The sequence below is a fragment of the Acanthaster planci genome, linkage group LG07 (genome assembly GCF_054643075.1).
Source record: "Acanthaster planci isolate LZ-2023a linkage group LG07, COTS_SCS, whole genome shotgun sequence".
NCBI lineage: Eukaryota > Metazoa > Echinodermata > Asteroidea > Valvatida > Acanthasteridae > Acanthaster > Acanthaster planci.
The window spans coordinates 6,880,292-6,899,653 of NC_141783.1; the positions used below are offsets into that span (position 1 = coordinate 6,880,292).

At 43.1% G+C, this 19,362-nt stretch overlaps 3 protein-coding genes across 5 annotated transcripts; 1 reads left to right on the plus strand and 2 right to left on the minus strand.

Annotated features, from left to right (window-relative positions):
• Positions 1-3,242: 3,242 nt before the first annotated feature.
• On the minus strand, positions 3,243-8,734 carry LOC110978630 (uncharacterized). Of its 3 annotated transcripts, none has more exons than XM_022233762.2 (4): positions 8,578-8,734; positions 5,527-5,718; positions 4,861-5,236; positions 3,243-4,404 (listed from the first exon to the last, which is right to left on the minus strand). In XM_022233762.2, the coding sequence occupies exons 2-4, from the start codon at positions 5,708-5,710 to the stop codon at positions 3,966-3,968; spliced, it is 999 nt and encodes a 332-aa protein (XP_022089454.2). In that variant the 5' UTR covers positions 5,711-5,718; positions 8,578-8,734; the 3' UTR covers positions 3,243-3,965. The 3 variants fall into 3 exon arrangements, with proteins under 3 accessions (XP_022089454.2, XP_022089455.2, XP_022089453.2); XM_022233763.2 differs by lacking the exon at positions 8,578-8,734 and adding an exon at positions 5,813-5,958; XM_022233761.2 differs by lacking the exon at positions 8,578-8,734 and having other exon boundaries at positions 5,527-5,806.
• Positions 8,735-10,059: 1,325 nt separating this feature from the next.
• On the minus strand, positions 10,060-12,771 carry LOC110978609 (uncharacterized). The gene is made up of 4 exons (XM_022233733.2): positions 12,527-12,771; positions 11,756-11,898; positions 10,969-11,344; positions 10,060-10,864 (listed from the first exon to the last, which is right to left on the minus strand). Exons 2-4 carry the CDS (start codon positions 11,874-11,876, stop codon positions 10,426-10,428), a joined length of 936 nt encoding a protein of 311 aa, XP_022089425.1. The 5' UTR covers positions 11,877-11,898; positions 12,527-12,771; the 3' UTR covers positions 10,060-10,425.
• Positions 12,772-17,253: 4,482 nt separating this feature from the next.
• Positions 17,254-19,005, plus strand: LOC110978571 (uncharacterized). The gene has a single exon (XM_022233675.2). The coding sequence runs from the start codon at positions 17,254-17,256 to the stop codon at positions 19,003-19,005; it is 1,752 nt and encodes a 583-aa protein (XP_022089367.2).
• Positions 19,006-19,362: the final 357 nt, after the last annotated feature.

Here is a 19,362-nt window from a genome sequence, read left to right on the forward strand (position 1 = left end):
CAAAATACCGCGTAGATTTCAATTTGAATAGCGATATCAGCAATGAAATCCAAGTATGCAGAGTGATTTGGGCAGAGGAACATTATCTGATATCCATTGTTTAAACGATTTAAGTTAAGTTGGAAAACTTATTCTCCCAGCAGTAACTGCTGGGTTGAAGACGTTATAATTTTGAAACTTCACAAAATAATTTTGTCCTAACCCAGCAAGTATTTACTGCCCCATTAGTGATATGGTGAATAGATTGCGAATGCAGACTTTTGGATTTATGAGAGGGCATTTCTTCAGTTGAGGACGTCATCAATCCGGTAATTTTTACTGTAGTAAAATGCTCCCGTTTTCGAGTTGTATCACTTTTCATTGCACTTAACTCGAGAAGTAAAGGTTAGACGATTTTGTGCCTGAAATAAAAGAAGTTTAGGTTTGGTTTATCAAAACATGGTTTCTCATTCAGTTCGGGAGTTTTAATTGAAACCATGACTTTAAATTTTGACCTTTATTAGTAAAGGCATGTCTAGGTATCAAGTTTAATGTTCACGTCAGGTTTCATGCTTATTCAATGATTTAATTTTTGGAATTTTTGTGCATTTGAAACTGACCTGATATTTACGACTATTTTCTCGAAACCTGATATGTTGCTCAGGATCAGTGACAGAAACAGAACCCTGAACGTTACAGCTGCATTGTTACATGAGATACACGCCCTGAAAGAACGTTAACGTTTACAACCAAAATAGGTTGAAATTAATTTTTGGTACATGACACCGCCATCATGGTTTGGCACTAGCTTTGTAAAGTTTGGGTTGATCATGCTGCGCCACCTTGAAGGAAAATTGCAGAAATGTTTGTGTGGAAAGTAAAGGACCTACGTCCCTTCAATTACTCATCAGCCGCACCCCCCCCCCCAAGCCTGGGATAGGTGATTAGGCGATGCAGTTCAAAGTTCAAAGCAAAATTACTTAAGCACGTTGCAGTACACGTGGCCTTGCATGCTGACCATGAAATTTGCGCTTGGGGACAACGCTGTGTAAATATTCTTTGGGGAGCATACAATACTGGCACGTGTGAGAACCTTACGTCGGTTGAAATATTTGTCGCCAGGTCAGCTTACAAGGGTGAGAGAAAAGGGACACCATCAGTTTCTCTTCTAAATAATTATGACCAGTGCCCTTTCCTCTGAATTTTGGGGGACATGTTTAGCAAGATCATGTGCAAAGACAACTTAAGGAGGAGTTAACACCAACATCAAGTTAGTTTACCATCTGATCTAGAGTGCCGTAGACTGATACGGCTCGGTAGACGGTCCTGCGAGAGGATGTCGTTGTTGCATCAGCCTTACTAAAAAAAAAGTTGAAATACTAAACAGCATGCACGAGCAGTTTTCTACATTAAGTTGTCGTGACGCTCAGTTCAAAGTTAATGTATGGTCATAATTATGATCCTCCAGCAAACCTTGTAAACTGTGTCTCAGAATTGACGGAACCTATTAAAATCCTGTGGCAATGACAGATATTTCAGACTTTCTTCGCTGCAGCAATATCATAGCACTTATGTAAATTGTTGGTTACGTCTTAAAACATTTCAACTGATATCCCATGATTTAAAATGAATGAATAGTTTGTGTGGTTTGTGATGGTACAGCTCTGTACTCTCGGTTACCCCTTCTGTTTTCGATTCTGATTTAAATTTTGTGAACAAGATACATGTATAACAATTCTATCTGTCGTAGTACGAATTAGGGTAAAATACTACGACTGAAATACAAAATTCAAGGCTCCGAAGAGTGCAATTTGAGTTCACCAAAGGAACAGAACATTTCAAGGGCAGATTCGTCAGAGCCAGATTTTTGAGGGAGGCCAAATTTGTTTCAAGGGGGAGGGGGACAAACATTTTGGAAAGTTTCTTGCAACCTTTTACGGCCTTGCTAAGGGATTGAGACTACGTTGGGGGATTTTATTTCCACACTTTGGAAAGTAAGAGAATGAAAAAGACCCGAAAAATTACCCTTCTCTCTCATCATTATTGGCTCCATTTTGAGGGGAGGCATGCCCCCGCTGGCTCCCAGATGAGCCCTTGGAACGCTTAAACATCGATCGTTGTCCATCACACCGCCATCAACTTTGTGCTATAAGCTCCAACTGCCTCACAGACGAGTCAATTTCCACCGGCCTATAGGCCAGTGGGAAAAACTGTTGCGCGCGCGAGCTCAAGCTTGCTCATGCTGGAATTACTGCGGCAGTATCCCGCCAGAGCTATACTGCTTGATGATGGCCCTACCTCGATTGGATGGTGATACGGTGCCAGAAGACCAAACTGCAGACCTCTATGGTCGACTAGAATGGGTGACTTTAACACGCCTGGTAGCGATCATAGAGATCACACTTATGATCTATATTGTGACGACAAACCAATCGGTCCTTTTACCAGTTCTGAGCATGCGCGCGTTCTGAGCATGCGGGCTTGAAATTATGCACAAGTTTATGGTAGTGGCCGCGGCCAGTTCCCATGGAGTTGTATTTTGATGTCTGTATCTTGAAAAGGGACCGGTATGTCTGCCGCTACCAGCGTCTCAAAGTCTCCCATTCCATAAATGTGACTGACACGTTCGGTTCGGTTGCGTGGTCATCAGGGATAGCGATAAAACAGATGCGTATTGGGCAACATTCGCCTCCCCGGCCGTCGTCCTTGTGCTCAGGATGGCAGCTTAAGTCTTGTCTGACCCGTTGCAGAACGTGAATTTCTTTGACCTTCCGGATGATCACCCAGAAGCGTCACCTTGATGCCATTGAAACAAATTTCAGTAACCTTCGAGGGGTGACATATTTTGGACTAGTGCGTTTTGCACAAACTGCACATCTTCAGTGTTATAGGCTCATTGAGTGGGGTTGGCTCCCCTCCTCTGGTGAGTCAGCTAGGGTCTGTGTGACCTTTTCAAAAGAGCTAGTGCGTGATGCCCGTTCGAACAACGTGTAGTACGCCTGATCCTTCAGTACAGCACTTTTAACTCGGTGCGCTTCAGGAGCAAGGAAATGTTTTGGGGGCTTGAGTGTGCATGCCCACCCCGGTCGACTGCTTGTGGTTTGACATTACATGTTTTTTGTGTTGTTCGATCTGTGAAGGTACGGAATCACCGCAGAAAATTCTATCAACAGTCGAAATGCGGGGATCACCGTGTGTTTACGATGTATATGTTTCAGATTCTGTGTTTTCAGCTCCCTACATATATGGGAATGTCACCACAGTTAACTTGCCTGTGTTTTATTATCAAGAACTATTTTTATTTCCAAGTATTTTCGTCACCATTGGCTCTATAAAAATTTCCGACTTTGTTAACGGTTACTTAATAAAAACCCTTTACTTAATGGCTACGAAATAATAACTGGTGCGGTGTTACATTACAAAACAAAACACTGGAAGTTTCTACCTCGGAAGGTTTAAACAAATATTCATTTGTCTGATCATGCGAGTCAAGCGAAAGACCATTATGCTTATGTTGCATTAGACTCAAAGAGATCAACTCTCTGCCAGTAAATTGAAGGTTAAATTACGCGTAAAATATCAAGTGTAGGCCCCTAATACAGGCAACGTCAGAATGTATAAGAGCGGCAGCCACTGTTCTCCAAATATCCTGGGTTTGTACGTGCATGAAATCTTTCCACAATGGGCTCTTTGCACGGTTTGGATGAAAGACAGGTTGGCAAGCAATCACTTGAACTGGCTCTGAAATAATACTTCAGCAAACTACATCATACAGTAACGAAATAAAAAACGTCTGATCTAAAACTGCAGCTTTGCTTTTGTTCCAATATACCGATCACGTGCAAGGAGCTGCCAATGTTAACTGCAAGAGGTATCATACGACGATTAGGGGTTGTCTTGTGCGTGAACTTTACAGACACAATGTATGTACATGTATATTTGTGTGTACATAAGACTACACAAATAAGTGCGCCGAAGTACAGAACTCAAGCTAATGCGAGATCCTGCTTCGATTGTGACACTTGGTTGACATACAACGGCTTGGTATAAGCGCGCCAAATGGAAAGGGCAATCTTGACGACGAACAGAGCGCCTGCCAGAGCCAGGAGCACGACTGAAAAGATGGAGTTGCGGCTTCCTGGGCTCCAGTTTTTGGCGACGCTGCCAGTAAGAGCGAAGAGAACCACCATCCATACAGTGTAGGTGTAGCGGAGGTACTTCTCTAAGACGATGTTTTCCAGTACAAAGTATACCAGGACCTCAACGAGGAGGATAGAGAGGCTGACGGTGCTGGCGTCGGATTGGCTCATCCCTCCCCAGTAGCTGAGCACGATGGCAAAGTTGAGCAGTGTCGCGATTGTGACCCACGTGGCGTACAGGGCAAGGCCGTTTTGGACAATTATCCTCACTGCAATGAGGTCACCCCTAGTATGAAAGAAATACAGAGATAATTGAATACAGTCTTGCTAATGAGATTTGGATGGTGCGTCCATCAACATGGTTACTCTTTCATGCAAAAACCTGTCCATTATTCTGTAGAACCTGACAATGTGAACAGCAGGCGTTCCACACTTATTAGCACTCATTTAATTGAACAAACGGCCGCGTTTCTCTTTTAAAAACATGCCTTTTCATGTTCTGCCCTTGCAGCCAAATAATGAGTGAGATTAGTTGTTAGCAATAAATTCATGATTACCATTACTAAAAAGTTGTGTCATCGCTCTGGGTAACTTTAAAGTGGAAATTATAGCACGCCAATTTACAGGTGTCTGCTTTTTTTCGGTTCCAAGTGAACTCTCCGAACAAGATGAGCTTTGTATCATTTAGCAAGATGTTGTTCAGCTGCAAAATCTGCTCTCATAAAATGTTACCGTTACTTGCCTGTGGTAATTCCTCAAGTTGCTGCCTGACTTGTTCACCAGTCGATGGTTAATAATGAGTGCCAGGTAGAGCGTGAATGGCAGCAGAGCTATGACCACCAAAGCCACTGGCATCAGTTGGCGATCCCACAGGAAGAGCCAGGACACATTGAGACCCAGGTTGATAGTGTACAGCAGCAGCATCAGGGAGTTGATCACGGGTGGATTGCGGTAGACGGGGCCCTGGTCGTTGCGTCGGCAGAGTGATATCAAGACGTAGAGGATGAAGAGAACCTGGAAAGTGTAGATGACAGCCCAGATGGAGAAGGTCCAACCGGCCGGTGTGATCTCCAGGTAGTAGTAGTCGGAGACGTCACCGGTATTGTTAAGAAACCAACCTGTGGGCAGACACCAAGGATCAGACTTGATTTATGTCGTGTTTAGAATCACAAGGGCGGCTTGTAGACATTTTCGTTGATCTACCTTAGAGAAGACAACGCGATATTCAAGTCTGTTGTCACATAAGCCGCAACTACTCAATCATGCACAAGCCAAGCACAGGTCGTCTCAAAAGCTGTTCGTTATCAAAACCATCCATTGTTCCTGGAATACTTTATAACAGTGAGCAAGGACTTGATTTGTACCAGACTGGGAGCACAAATAATACTCTATAGATCAGGACACTTACCCATGTCTATACCGATGCTTCCTGAGAGGGCGTTTATAAACAGTGTTAGGATAAGCACGACCGTGACGAGCACTGACATGCAGATGAACAGTACATCGTGCTCTCTGGCTCTTTCGACGCCCATTTTACTGTCAGGTACAAGTAGAGGTGATCCTTCACAATAATCCTCCTTGCCCAGTTTCATATAAAAACCTGCAAAAGACAGAGACAACATCTTTCGAAAGGAGTGCAAAGCTACATTTAAAATACTAACTGCATTTCCCTTGGGCGGAATGCGCATACCTACCAGTTTATGGCGGAGATTTGTATAAACACAGAGTTATGAAATAGAATTTCAAATACAGGCGCCTTGAACGTTTTCAGTGCGCGTCGTTGTTCGTACGCGTTTGTTGTGAGAGTGTCTATATTTTTCTCAGGAGAGAAACAGTAAACAAGCTTCGTTCCCATGGTTCCCACCATGCCTTGTGCGATCTAACCCCTGGTTATATTGTATAATTTAAATATCCCATTATTTTAGGATATTTAAATTAGGACTTTATTCAGTGTGATTACACTGTGATTGCGTGACGCACAAGAGAATCCGGTTCGTAACTGTGACATCACTTTAGTTTAAACCATGCCCACTGCACACGTGCACTGCACATGCATTGATTGCCGTTTACATGGAACCTTGAAACCGGAAGTTAACGCACAACTTCAGCGATTGTCCACTGAGAGCCTGCAAATCTTGGCGCGTCCGCCTTTGTGACGAAGTCACTTACGAACCGGATAGTGGGCACGAGCGTGCAGCATTTGAAATACGCGCGAGATTTACGTTTATGTATAGTCAGCCAGAATAGCACATTCGCATTCTACACAACCAGGGGCTAGTGAAGCAACGCGCACGCAGCCCATGAAGTCGAGGTTGACAGTAAACGGATTTGGATAAACGCTATTATCATGTATGCGTTCCAATGCAACGCCCAAGTATGCACTATAATAACGCAGACTGTGCGTTATTTTAAGAGTAACAAGTCTGGAGAAAAGTCATCTCCAGGGCTTAGGTGGCAAACGCACCCGCAAAAGTAGCCGTTTTCAAATAGGAAAAGTGCGGATTTTGCTTGAAAATAAACGCAGACAATATCAAACAGCCGCACTTAAAACACACGCAAATTTGCACGCATTTATGTAGGCCAACAGCGGGCTTAAACACTGTTTTCCCGTTGAGTTGGCACTGTAGTAGTTTGATATGGGTGTACACGGGCTTATGTCTACTACTCTACCCGTTGAAGCCTTAAGTAGTAAGTTAGTACTGAAGAGATGGGTCTGGGGTTCCATGAAATTTAACAACCCATGGTTGTTGGGCTGCATCCGAATCTGTTGTCTAGAGCTAGGTCTAGCTCTTCCCTCCATTGGAAATGTGCGGAGACGCGTAGAGAATAGACCTAGCCGTAACTCTGGAAGCCCGTTTCTGACAAGGCCTTAGTTGTCACCGTTGGTGGAGCCATTTAATCTGTTTGTCTCGTCCTTAACTGTATATAGACGCAAATTAAGACCCCACATGGTTCACACTTTTCATAAGGTCTTCCAAACTTTATTCGACTTAGGCCCTCCAAAAATGAAGTAAAATAATAAACATTGCAATTGCAATGAGTGTGGTAACCGCCCTAGTCATTTCTAAAAGAATCCAGCTAAGTATATACATGTATACGCAGCCGGCGGGCGTGGTTTTAGAACGAACAGTAAGGGCCTCTTCAGCACTAGTATTTTTTATTTCAATAAGGCCCACTTTACTGTGAAAATACCGGCGCTAGCACGCCAAATGTAAAGTTCGATCCTGCCTTAGCGTCTATGTCAGGCATGCGATGTAAGTCTTGACTTTTTACCTACCTCGCAGCCTTTAAAAAACACAGAAATAATCTTGGCCGCAAATTCAGAAATTATGACAGGCACGGGATGATTGGTACAAGAATGAACATGACGTGCATGCCTGTTTTTATTAAGTTCCTGTCCTTGTCTGTGAGAAACCATTCAGGGCTCCTTGACTTCTACAACCAAAACCACACGTTTCGTAATCTGCACGAACTTTGACCGACAAAAAGTTTCATAACGTTTCACGTATTGTTGGCAGTCGTTCAGGGTCGCAAGGATAATACGCACGGGGAAGAAAACTGCGTGCACGTGAGCCGACTGCACGCCACTTGAATGCAGCTGCCATAGCGAGAGCACTGGTGCAGTTAGGCAAACGATTTTCTCACCGTAGTATATTATCATGATTTTGATAGCAATTAAATAACGCGTTTCAGGTGAGAAATTAATTTTCTGGAATTATTTTTTTTACTAGGCTGGGCTGACGAACCTAAATGTCAGCAAGCAGCTGATGTTGCAGCAGTGCTGTTTGAATCTGCAATGACGTTTGCGCTAATATGAATTTATTTTTGTTTTCTGAAGAGATGACGTTCCCTTAAAGATTGGGGACCTTTCATGCAATCCTCCGCTATACATTAAAGCACGTAAATATATCTATACTTTTTTATTTTTAACTAAAAAGTACAGATAGGCCTACAGTGATAGAGCAAATGAGTAAGTAACTGCTAGGCTGTTTGTTGGGAAGTCATTTGACTCACTTCCTACAGCAATGACATAAATTCACCATTGGGAAAACAAACATCGAGACAGGAATTCAACCTACAACGTAAAATCGTTTCCTTATTTCAAATGCGTATTTTTTTCTCTATATATAACATGATTGATCATTTGGTTAAGTTTTATGAGAAAATGTATGGTCAGAATATATAGAAAATGTACCCAATCAATGAAAATGAGACATGCACTACAGTTTATCGAACTTGATACGGTTCAACCTCGTTAATGAAACAAAGAGTAATTGCTCCGGTACGACATCTGCTCATAACAAAGAAACCTTTATAGGTCCTGATCCTTAGTTCGTCATTGTTTTCATTCCTGATAATACAAGGTTAGTTATAGCAAGGCAATCTGCAAAGTCCAAAGGACCTTTAACTAATGAGATTCGACTGTATTCACGGCGCCATACTATAAAGGCACACTTACCTCAAGCCACGATACTGCAAGTCCGTCTCTCTAGATAGTGGAAGGGGTAAATGACATCTGCAAGTCGGAAGAACGATGTATGACAAGTTGGTAGCCTCGAACCTTTATAATAGAGTCATTTCCTTTGTAAATACCTCTTGCCCATAAATTTCCACACACGGGACTAATGAAAAGGTGATTTGGTTCACAATAGAATCGATGAAGCAAGAATTCGAGCACGTTGCATTGCACGTGTAGTTTTGGGCTATTGTGTTTTGTTTACTTGGTGGATAAAAGTGCGTTGCATAAGCAAATTTGGGAACAGTGCCGGTACTCCTTGTAGAACGACGCGTTTGCCCATATGAAGCAAGATATGAGACGGAGAGAACCGTGAATCCATTGTTTCAATGGCACTAGCTTCAACGTTCGATTTATATTCCATCATAGTCTGGCGGTCCATTCAGTGACACGCTTTTGGCTGCCGGTCCTAAGGGCCAAAGGGTGGGGATTATTCTCCACTTTCCTGAGAAAATGGTAACTTTATTTTTTCAAAACACGATAAAAAAATCACGTCGGCAGCGCGCCCCTTCTTTTTTGGATCGATTTGGTTGGTTTACTGCGTGTATTGTCTGGTCTGTTGGCTGGAACTTTGCTGGGCTGGGTTTTGTTACTTTTGTGTTTCATATTTTGTGAGTTTTGTCTGTCAACCTGGAATGGTCAATTTGCTCTATATAAGTTGGTCCTCTTCGTGACCATGTACAGCTCTGATCTTATTCTTTCTTTGCTCATCAAGTTTCAACAAGGGCATACAATTAAGGGTTCTAACATTTCCATGAACAATGACCTAGGATTTAAGAGTACATTGAAAACAGTTAAAAGCGGAAAGAATGTCCAAGGAACATTTCTTCCTACAAAATGTCAAATAAAGGTTATGAAAGATTGCGGGGTTGATATCTTTGCGTGATCCCTTAACAGTGTTGTTGGCTGTGTTGTCTTTTTGTCTTACTGGAGTAATGAGGATACAAAGTTCAGTTTGCGTTGATTGCGCAAACCATTCTAAGTAAGCGATATTCTGACCTAGCTTTTCTGATAAATATGCTGCATACTTTTCTATACCCCTTGCAATTAAAATGATCCGGAGTTTACACCAAATGGATTTTGTGATTTTGAAATTACAGTTCGGATAACCATTATCAGGCAAGCAATTCTGTGATTAGATTAGCATTCATTTCTTGGGTGAGGATGAACGAAGAAACGAAACTTGCGATAATATGGAGATCCTCGTTTTCTCGTTTTCATGCGGATTATTGTTCGATCGTCTTGGTTAACACGGGGATCATATCCAGCTTTCTAAAGTGTTGATCACAAATGGCACAAGTTCGTACATTGCGATACACAAGCACATGTTAAGCCAAGTAACAAAATACATATACACCTTTAATACAGCATGCTATGTAGTATTTATTCATCACTAAATCAGTTAATTCAAAAATTGTTGCACTCCATATATAAGCTAGTTTACAATAGTTGCTTGAAATAGTTTAAAATCATGGAATATTAAGTGTAGTATATACGCGGTTGACGATGACAAACAGGCGAATACATCTCAGTGAGTTGTGTTCAGTGCGAGACACAAGTTTAAGCTTTCCACACTCTGTGTTTGCTATACAGTGGGATCAATATTCTAGTAATCACTGGTGTTGGTCTCAATCACTCTCCTACCCATCATGATGCAATTCATTTTCCTTTGTTTGAGGAAGTAATGTTTGTTGGTCTGTCATTTTTCCCCATGGTGCAGCCGTAAGAGTTTAGATGACCGTTTCTGCTTAGGGTCTGTACTGTGGGATCTTTTTTGCAGCACAGGTAACTCTAAGCCAGGGCCAGCTCCTCTTTTGACAGGGACGTCGATTCAGCGTAGAGTGGGTATGTGAAAGTCCGCCACACGCTCACCACCAGCTTGATCAGGAACAGTGCAAAGGCCAAGCCGCACAGCACGACCGAAAAAATGGAGTTAGTTTTCTCCACGTTCCAGTTCTTGGCGATGCTGCCGATCAGGGCGAAGATGACCACCAGCCAGACGGTGTAGGTGTAGCGGAGGTACCTCTCCCACACGACATTCTCCAGGACAGAATACAGCAAGACCTCCACCAATAGGATAGAGAGGCTGATGGTGCACGCCGTGGACTGCTCCATCCCTCCCCAATAGCTGAGAACGATGGACAGGTTCAGAAGAGTTGCTATGGTGACCCATGTGGCGTAAAATGCCATGCCGTTTTGGATGATTGCCCGGATGGCAACAAGGTCGCCCCTTGTTAAAAGAGAGGGAGAGAGGTCATCAAAGCTTAGTAAGAAAGCTCTCTTAAAAATGAGGAAACATTCAAGTTGAATGAGTAGATCATTATAAAAACTCACCTCTTGTTGTGTACCAAGTCGTAGCCGTGTTGATCCACCAGTCGATGGTTCATGAAGAGAATGATGCAGAGCGTGGTCGGCAGGAAGGCGCTGACAACCACGGCGGCCGGCAAGTACTGGCGGTCAAATAGGAACAGCCATGTCATGTTCAGGACTAGGTTGATGGCGTAAAGAACCAGCATGACCGGGGTAATGACGGCGGGGCTGCGGTATACATAGCCAGTCTTGTTACGCCTGCAGATGGAGGTGAGCCAGTACAAAACGATGAGGGCCTGGTAGGTATAGATGAAAGCCCAGATCGTGAAGGTCCATCCAGCTGGTGTAATCTCTACATAGTAGTAGTCGGAAATTTCCCCGGTGCTATTCAGAAACCAATCTGTGGACAACATCATTTCAAACTGTGAATTTAGATTTCCAGCAGTTTTTAATTTGTGGTCCTATACTTGTTTGAATAGGTCAGGACATAGGTCTACACAAAGAAAATATCGCTCTAAGTTGGCATTTTAAGTTTAGCCACACAAAAAGATAAAGTTCGGGGCCCATAGTTTAGACAAAAGATCCCGTCCTCTGTCTGAAGAAAGGGTGTTTTTTTCAATTCTGGCTTGAACCGAACACTCTTCTTATTGGGCAAAAACAAATAAGCAGAACCCTCAGGTTTAAGCCGAGGGTAATGACTTAAACTTTGACCCCCTTTCGAATCCGAAATGGAGTACAGGACTTGATTTGATGAAACCAATCGCTGAACAGTTTTCAGCCTTTGTGTCTTTCTCACTTTGTCTTTATGTACCTATACTGGTTCCGCTGGACCCTATACCGGCCAAAGCGTTGACGAAGAGCGTCATGATGAACTCTGCCAGGACGAGAATAACCAGGCAAATAAACAGCACGCTGTGCTTCTTATTGTCCATTGTGGTGGAAGACACTTCTTAGCTATTCCAAAGTGAAAAGATAATGAGGGAAAACATAACATTAACAGTTTAGTTGGGGTCATTTCTGATACTGCACAGTTTACTGCGTTTAAGTGGTTTACTGCAGAAGGCCTATGTGACTCTTATAATTGTAAGCACCTTAGCGACGACCAAATCGTTTGACGAAAGTCATACATCAGTTCTTCAGTACCCACTTGAGAACAATTCTGCACTGACCATTAGAAACACTTTTCATGTTATACCTTAATCTCCTACGTACCCCGTTGTGCTCGGCTAGAACGTAGCTTTTATGCCAAGTTCATAATAGAAGGCACCATGCTTGGCTGTGGATATTTACGGCGCGCCGCATATTCCCATGCCCCAGTCGTTGTTATAACCTAGGCGTTATATTGCATAGAATACAAATCCCAGCAATTCCAGGGGAGTACCCTTTACCATGTTCTTCCTTGTCAAAGTAAGTAATAACATTCTGCAGACAAGGATGACAAAAACTCTTCAGAACGCTTCTTAAACTCTTCATGTATGCCTCCATACATTTAGACAGTTAACAAGTTAGGTCGGCCCTGATCAGATAAATTGCATGAACTTAAGAAGACCTTAAATTAAAGATACATTAAAAAGCGTCTTACCCAATTTAAGGTCAAACTTATTCGGAACTCCTGATAGTCCAAAACTTCGGACACACTATAACCAGAACGTTGATGACAAATGATAAACGATAGGGTTTGTAGTGGAGGAAGGAATGCTTGGCATGCTTCACCTGCTCATTGTTATCTTATCGCTGTGTTAATGCCTCACGCAGTATAAGGGGTGGGGGTTGATTACGTATGGATGGATCAGTGAACCGTGAAATGGAGGGCTGTCAAAGTCCTATCCACACGTGCCATCACACGTGCATTGGGGATCAGGTAAAGGATTAAAGTAGACTCGTTCCCGCCAGGTACATGCACCTAAAATTACCCTGTAGCCTCCTTTGAGGATCGAAAACCGAGTATGGCAGAATGACTGTCTGTTATAAGGCGTGAACCCATTAGTTTTGAAATTTCAGCGTGATGAAAGATGGGCAAAAGTGGTAATAATATACTCCCTACTGGTTTTTATCAACTATTTTTGAGTACATGATTGTATTTGTATATCACTACTGTTGCTCAATTTAGGATGTGGTTTGTTGCGACTAGCCTGTTGTAGTTGTCAGGAGATGGTGATATTTTGTGAATTTTCGATCGGATCAAAAATCAACAATCCAAGTGCATATACAAGATCATTTGGTGTTCTCTTGCTGTGGCTTGTAGAAGAAACTACACAAAAATTCTTTCATTGATAAACCAATATGATCCCTAATGTGTTGGCCCTGATGTGGCCATTGTTTTATGTTTTTGTTTTCCATTTTTGTCATCGTAACTCCAAAGGGGTATATTTCCTGTTAAGTATTTCTACATACATCCTCGTTATATTGCTCCCTGTTCCCCAACTGCACGCTCATTCGCTGTGTAAATTTTGCCGTGGTTATAGCGCTCCCGGTAATAACGCTTCTCGGGATATAACACTCATTATAACACCTCAACCACAGGTTTTGTATCTTGATTGGCTGAAAGTGTATCATGCGACGCCTGCTAGTTTTACCAAAGACTATACCATGCAGCCTCATTTTGGAAAAGAACTATACCCATAGCAACCAAAGAACTATATCCATAGCAACGAAAGCATAGTCGTGTATTTCGGCTTGTAGCAAACAACATTGGTTCATGAATGTATTCAAACATTGCTGTTCCGCTTGGAATTCTTGAATTACATTTGATGAATGTCAATTCCAGTTTGGTGTTTCATTAGTGATTTTTAGCTTAAATTTTGCAGAATCTGTAGGGAGGTGTCATAAAACAAATATTGACTGCTTTATCTCGCGGTACTGTAAAACTAGCCTCCCGAGGTGATCCATGGAGCATTCTATTTTCCCTCGGCTTTGCCTCGGGAAAAGAGAATGCTCCACGGATGCTCCACGGCTGGTTTTACTCTACCGCTCGAAGCAGTCAATACTTGTATGCTATTTTAGGCCCCGGGAACCGTAATAAGCATGTGAAATGATTCCGGTTACAGCGCTCTTTACCTTGAAAAATCCGATTCTTTGAAAATCGAGGAAATCGCATCGCAAGGCTGCCGCGATTCAGTCGGCCGTCCTCTGGGACACCGGCAGTATCTAGTGGTAGTAAGATACAAGCAATCACACGAAATGCAGACACACACCCGCCGTACCGTCAGGTACGTGGGTCCAAATGCCGTAGTCATGCAGATGTGTGTTCTGATGGTATACCCGTATGTTCTATAGCCGCCAAAATTGCGTCGCCTCGTCCCGTCGCCCCGACACGACGCTACGACAGCTTTGTCGCGTCGTGCCGTCGCCTCCCTTTGTATTACTTTTATGCTGCGTATAATGCATTGCGTCGTGTCCTGCTGTCTTGCCGTCGCGTCGTATCGTCGTACTGTGTCGTCGTGCCGTCGCGTCATGCCGTCGACCCGTCGCGTCGTACCGTTGACCTGTTGTGTCGTGGCCTTCAGCCGTCTCGTCGTGCTTTCGCCGTCGCCTCATTACAGGCGGAAATAGGGGGCGTCCTTAGAGACGGAGTTAAGTTCAATACCAATAGATACCGATTTTATGTTCAAATCTTGTAGGCCCGATGGGTGCAGTCCACCAAATTGTTGGATTTCTGCGCGCCTGATCCCACGGGGCTTTTACAATAAGACTTACCATAATCAGGAGGGATCATAGAAAGATTTCTATAAATGCCTTCCACAAAAAGCTCCAAATTGCGGGCCTATTTTGGATAGAGACGGGCGGCTACATTCAGAGCCGAGCGCATAGTTTTATTACTATTTTTGGGGTATCTTCGGGCAAAGGCCAATAAAAAAAATCACGTGGCTAAACCCCATAAAATTGAAACGAAAAGCAATCTTCTTGCCATAGTTTTGAACTTCCAGTGAAAAAAACGAAGGACAACCTCTTCCTGAGATTCAACTGGCTGCGCTATTTCGGACTGTTTCCTGGGGCGCGTATTTGGTGTAGTGTAACCCTATGCACGCACATTATTTTTTCCAGGACTTGTGACGTACGCCCTCTATTGGCCTTAGTAATCACCAGTCATTTTTTAGAAATAGTAATAAGGCACGATACGACGACGCCACGGCACGACGCCATGCCAAGACGGCACGACGCAATGCATTAAACACAACATAAAAGTCGTCTCTGTCGTATCGTGCCGCCGTGCCTTACTGTTTCCAAAAATGGCTGGTGATTACTAAGACCATTAGAGGGCGTATGGGATTGAAATGATTTGAAATATATATCCCCAACAGACACGTGATCAGTGATATTTAATGAGTTACCACACTGTGATTGTAAGGCCATGTTTTTATCATAAGCCGAGACTTTGTCCGTGCCAAAGCATTGTCATTGATGAACAAAAAAATATAAATAACGCTTCACAACAGGAAGTGATAACCCCGCGGTCACAGGTCGTGCACAATGTAGTCAATCACAGTTCCAGGCCACCAGCCCTGCTTCCAAGCGCCCTATTCAGGCGCTGGGTGACGAGCGAAGGGGCGGGGTCGACAAGGTTGTTTGATTCTTGATGTTAATTAATACAGGAAATTTCCATCTGAATGTTAATTGTTCTGCATGTAACAGCAAGAGAGATGTTTTTGAATCACAAGTGGAAGATGAAATGTAAGTTGTATCCCACATTTTCAAAAAAATTGATAACGGTAAAGGTCAAGTTCTTATCAACGCATGTAAACCATACACCAACGCGCAAATACAGGCATTTACCGGTACATGTTCACGTAATGACATGCAGATATCTGTACATGACTACATGTGCATATATACATGTGCACATGTGCACATGTGCATGGAGCGGTGTTGAGTCCTGTCCCATGGATTAGCTCTTTTTACAAAAAGTGTAAAATGCTGATCGAAAAGGTGGGAGATCGCATATACCATCCAAAACTTGTTGCAGAAAGGGCTTGGCACTTTTCCAATCAGCAGTTTTATTCCACATAATATTCAGGGGACACTATTCGAAATTCCTTCCACATGATCTGACCAATTTGAACAACATAACGATAATTTCTAGAAAATAACAGGTTACGAGTCGTGTCAAACTAACTAACTTTGTTGATCTCAGAAGTTGTTTTCATTATTGATACAAATACCAAATCCCAGAAAAAGTTTGTTCATTTAATGATGATTGTGTTTGCAAATTAAAATATCTGCCCAAAGTATCATTCCCTTGTACTTAAAGTAAAAGCTAAAATTTACCGGGCCGCCACAAAACTATTGATATGTTTTCTCAAACCACTCAAAACTACGACGCTTTTGAAAATTTGATTGAATTGACCCGATATTACACTGAAAACTGCACTTATAGTCTAAGACAATGAAACCTTGCCCTCAAAGACCTAAACTGTCCAGACGGGACCAAACAGAAAGCAGAAATCAAAATGAAACTCTGTTCGCCAAGCTCAACTTCTTGGAAGATCCTAAAATATTCCAATGTAAACTATGAGATTGCTGATTAGGAATGCAATATATTTGCTATCTCTTTGCACACACATGCTTTTCATTCTTTCACAGACCTCATAACTAACTTGGATTATGCTTCCTTTATGATTCCAGAAAAGCGCAACCAGAACTTTGTGTCGTAAATTAAGCTAAAATTCCATATCCTACGGCGTATTGTATAGACTAAAAGTACATTTGATTCCGATTTCTGCTTTTGTTTTTAAGCAGTCATGAGCCACAGCGGAAGTTGACAAATGTAAAGTTCATACCGGTATTACAAAAAGCAAGCAAAAAACAAACATACAAACCAACAACCTTGTCTATTGACGTCATGCCTACGTCAAACGTACAGTAAGGAAGCTCTTAACAAAAGAGATCAGATCAACAAGTGTGCTGTAAACCAAGATCAAGTAGATAAAGTGTTTGTACACTGATTGGATTGTTGACTTAACTTATAGGGAACAGTTTGTGGAATATTATCGCCGTCGCTCGTACACAGTACAATGTTGTTCCGGTTCTCATTGATTTTTGTATGCAAGTTTATCAGGCAGGCCAGTGATTGGTTTGATGGAATTTTTCAAATTGTAGTATCAATTTTAAATCACGTTTATTGAGACTTGCGCAAACTTTTATTTCATTTTTTCCTTCAGTAGTCAGTGAATGGTATAAAAACGATAACAGGATCTCTTCTTACCGATTTGATCACTGCCCCTCGACTGGTACATGCGCCACCGTCTAGTGAGTAGCTGAATTAGTACTGAAAAAACTAGCTTACAAAACGTTTTGGCATAGCTCGACACAATGACAGGCAGTGAGCTCTCGCGAGTGTTGTGTGAAGTGTGTGATGAAAATGGGAAGCAGCAAGCGATATACAGATGCCAGGAGTGCGACAACTTTCTGTGCGCCGTCTGCAAGGCTGCACACCTATCGTTCAAAGTTCTACGACACCACAAGATTGTCGACCTTAGGGAGCTCTTAGGGTTGAGCGACAGGGCTGGCGTGGCCTTGGACCAGCCAGGGATGAAGCTTGCTTCGCTGCAGGGAGACAGATGTGAGAAACATCCAGGTGAAGTCCTCCGGTTCTTCTGCCAAACCTGTCAGAGAATGATATGCTGGGACTGCACCTTTGTGGATCACCCCAAACCGGAACACAAGTGCACCGACTTGAAAGAGGCTGTTGAACACAAGCGAGAAGAATTACTGATGCTGATTCAAAGCTCTAAACAAGTCGAAGCTAAACTTAACACGTCTCTGAAGGATCTTTCCGAGTTAGGAAAGCTGATTGAGTCGGCAGCGATGACGGCTCAGGCTGAAGTGAACCGGACAGCTGACCACGCTCTTGTGATTTCCCAGAAGCGTGTTCAGGAAAAACGGGAGCGTCATCTCCAAGATGTCGTCACTCTTAGGACACAGAGGAAGACAACTGTGTCTGATCGCAGAGATGTTACCCAGAATACTCTGGCGTGTCTAAGGCAAACACAGAGCGCAGCTGCTCGAATTGTAAAAAGTGGATCTGATCAAGAATTGCTGGCGAGTTACACCCCACTCACTGCATCTCTTCATCAGGAGATGACCTCTGCAGAGGCCTTGTGTGGTGTTGAGATCATGAGCGATCTGGCCAAGTTTGAATTCTCCTCATACGGACACAATCCGAACCAAAGCCCATTACACACAGTGTTTTATACAGGTGCACTTGGTCACCTCAGGGGAGAGTGGGTTTTGCAGAGAGAAATTGGTTGTTCAGATGGTAGTAGTGGACTTAGGGGTGCCAGTTCCCTTGCTGTGTCGCGCTGGGGAGACCTGATCGTCGCAGAGAACCAGAGACAGACTGTTCAATTATTTGAACGGAATGGGGAGCGCAGGTTTTCTCTTACTACTGTGGAGAACAGTATGAAGGAAACGCGAGTCGGCGTCGATAAGATCCTGGGGTTTGTACGAGCCGTGGCATTTTCCAGAGCCGGTCACATCATCATATGCGATTGCTCCAACTTTGTCAAGGTGTTCAGTCGGCAGGGGAGGTACCTGTGCGCCTTCACCACCACAGCTCCAAGCGACAACTGTCGCGGACCGGTGTGGCTGTGCTGTCTTGCCGTAGACGAGAGGAACCGCATCTACGTTGGCGATTGTAGCCGACGCTGCGTGACAATCCACGAACCCAACGGCACTAGGATGCAGTTGTTAGATTGTACGCGCCCAGCTCAGCTGGCAGTCGCCGGCCAATACATAATTGTGCTGCCCGCTGACCCTACGGACTCCATCAAGCTAGTTGACCACGTGGGGAGCACCAAGCGTTCTCTGAGCGTGCCGGACAGCCTGCAGCCATGGCTTCCCGCATCAGTGGTCTGCTCCACCGAGAACAAGAATATCTTTGTGGTGAACGGGCACAAGGATGGGGAGAGAGGCATTCATGAGTTCACCATGGAGGGGGACTATCGGGGCTGCATCGAAAGCAACTTAACACAACCTGCAGGCATTGCCTTGTCTCGTTCCCAAGATGGCGAAGAGCTCTATGTGGCTGATGATACGACAGTAAAGGTTTTGAGAAAGATTTGAAGATCTAAAAAGACAGTTGTATTAAAATTCGGTCAGCCTTTCGGGAGGTTAAATCGAAAGGACTTGTTTTTTTTTTCAGTGATAGAGGGATGAATGTAAATTAGATATGAGATGAAATCAAGCTAAAAGTTGGAAAGAAACAAAAGTGTGTTTTAGATGGTAATTGATTTCCTTGGAATAGTGTAAGGTGGTTTGAGGTCAAAATGCATATTTATAATTGTCTTAATTACTAGCAGTCGCTTTTTATTTTGCAGATATATAGGATAAAGCAAAAAATTGAGATGGAATCAGAATCATTGGGAATACTTTATCCCTAATAAAATGTTATACAAATAAATTATTTTGTATACATGTCAA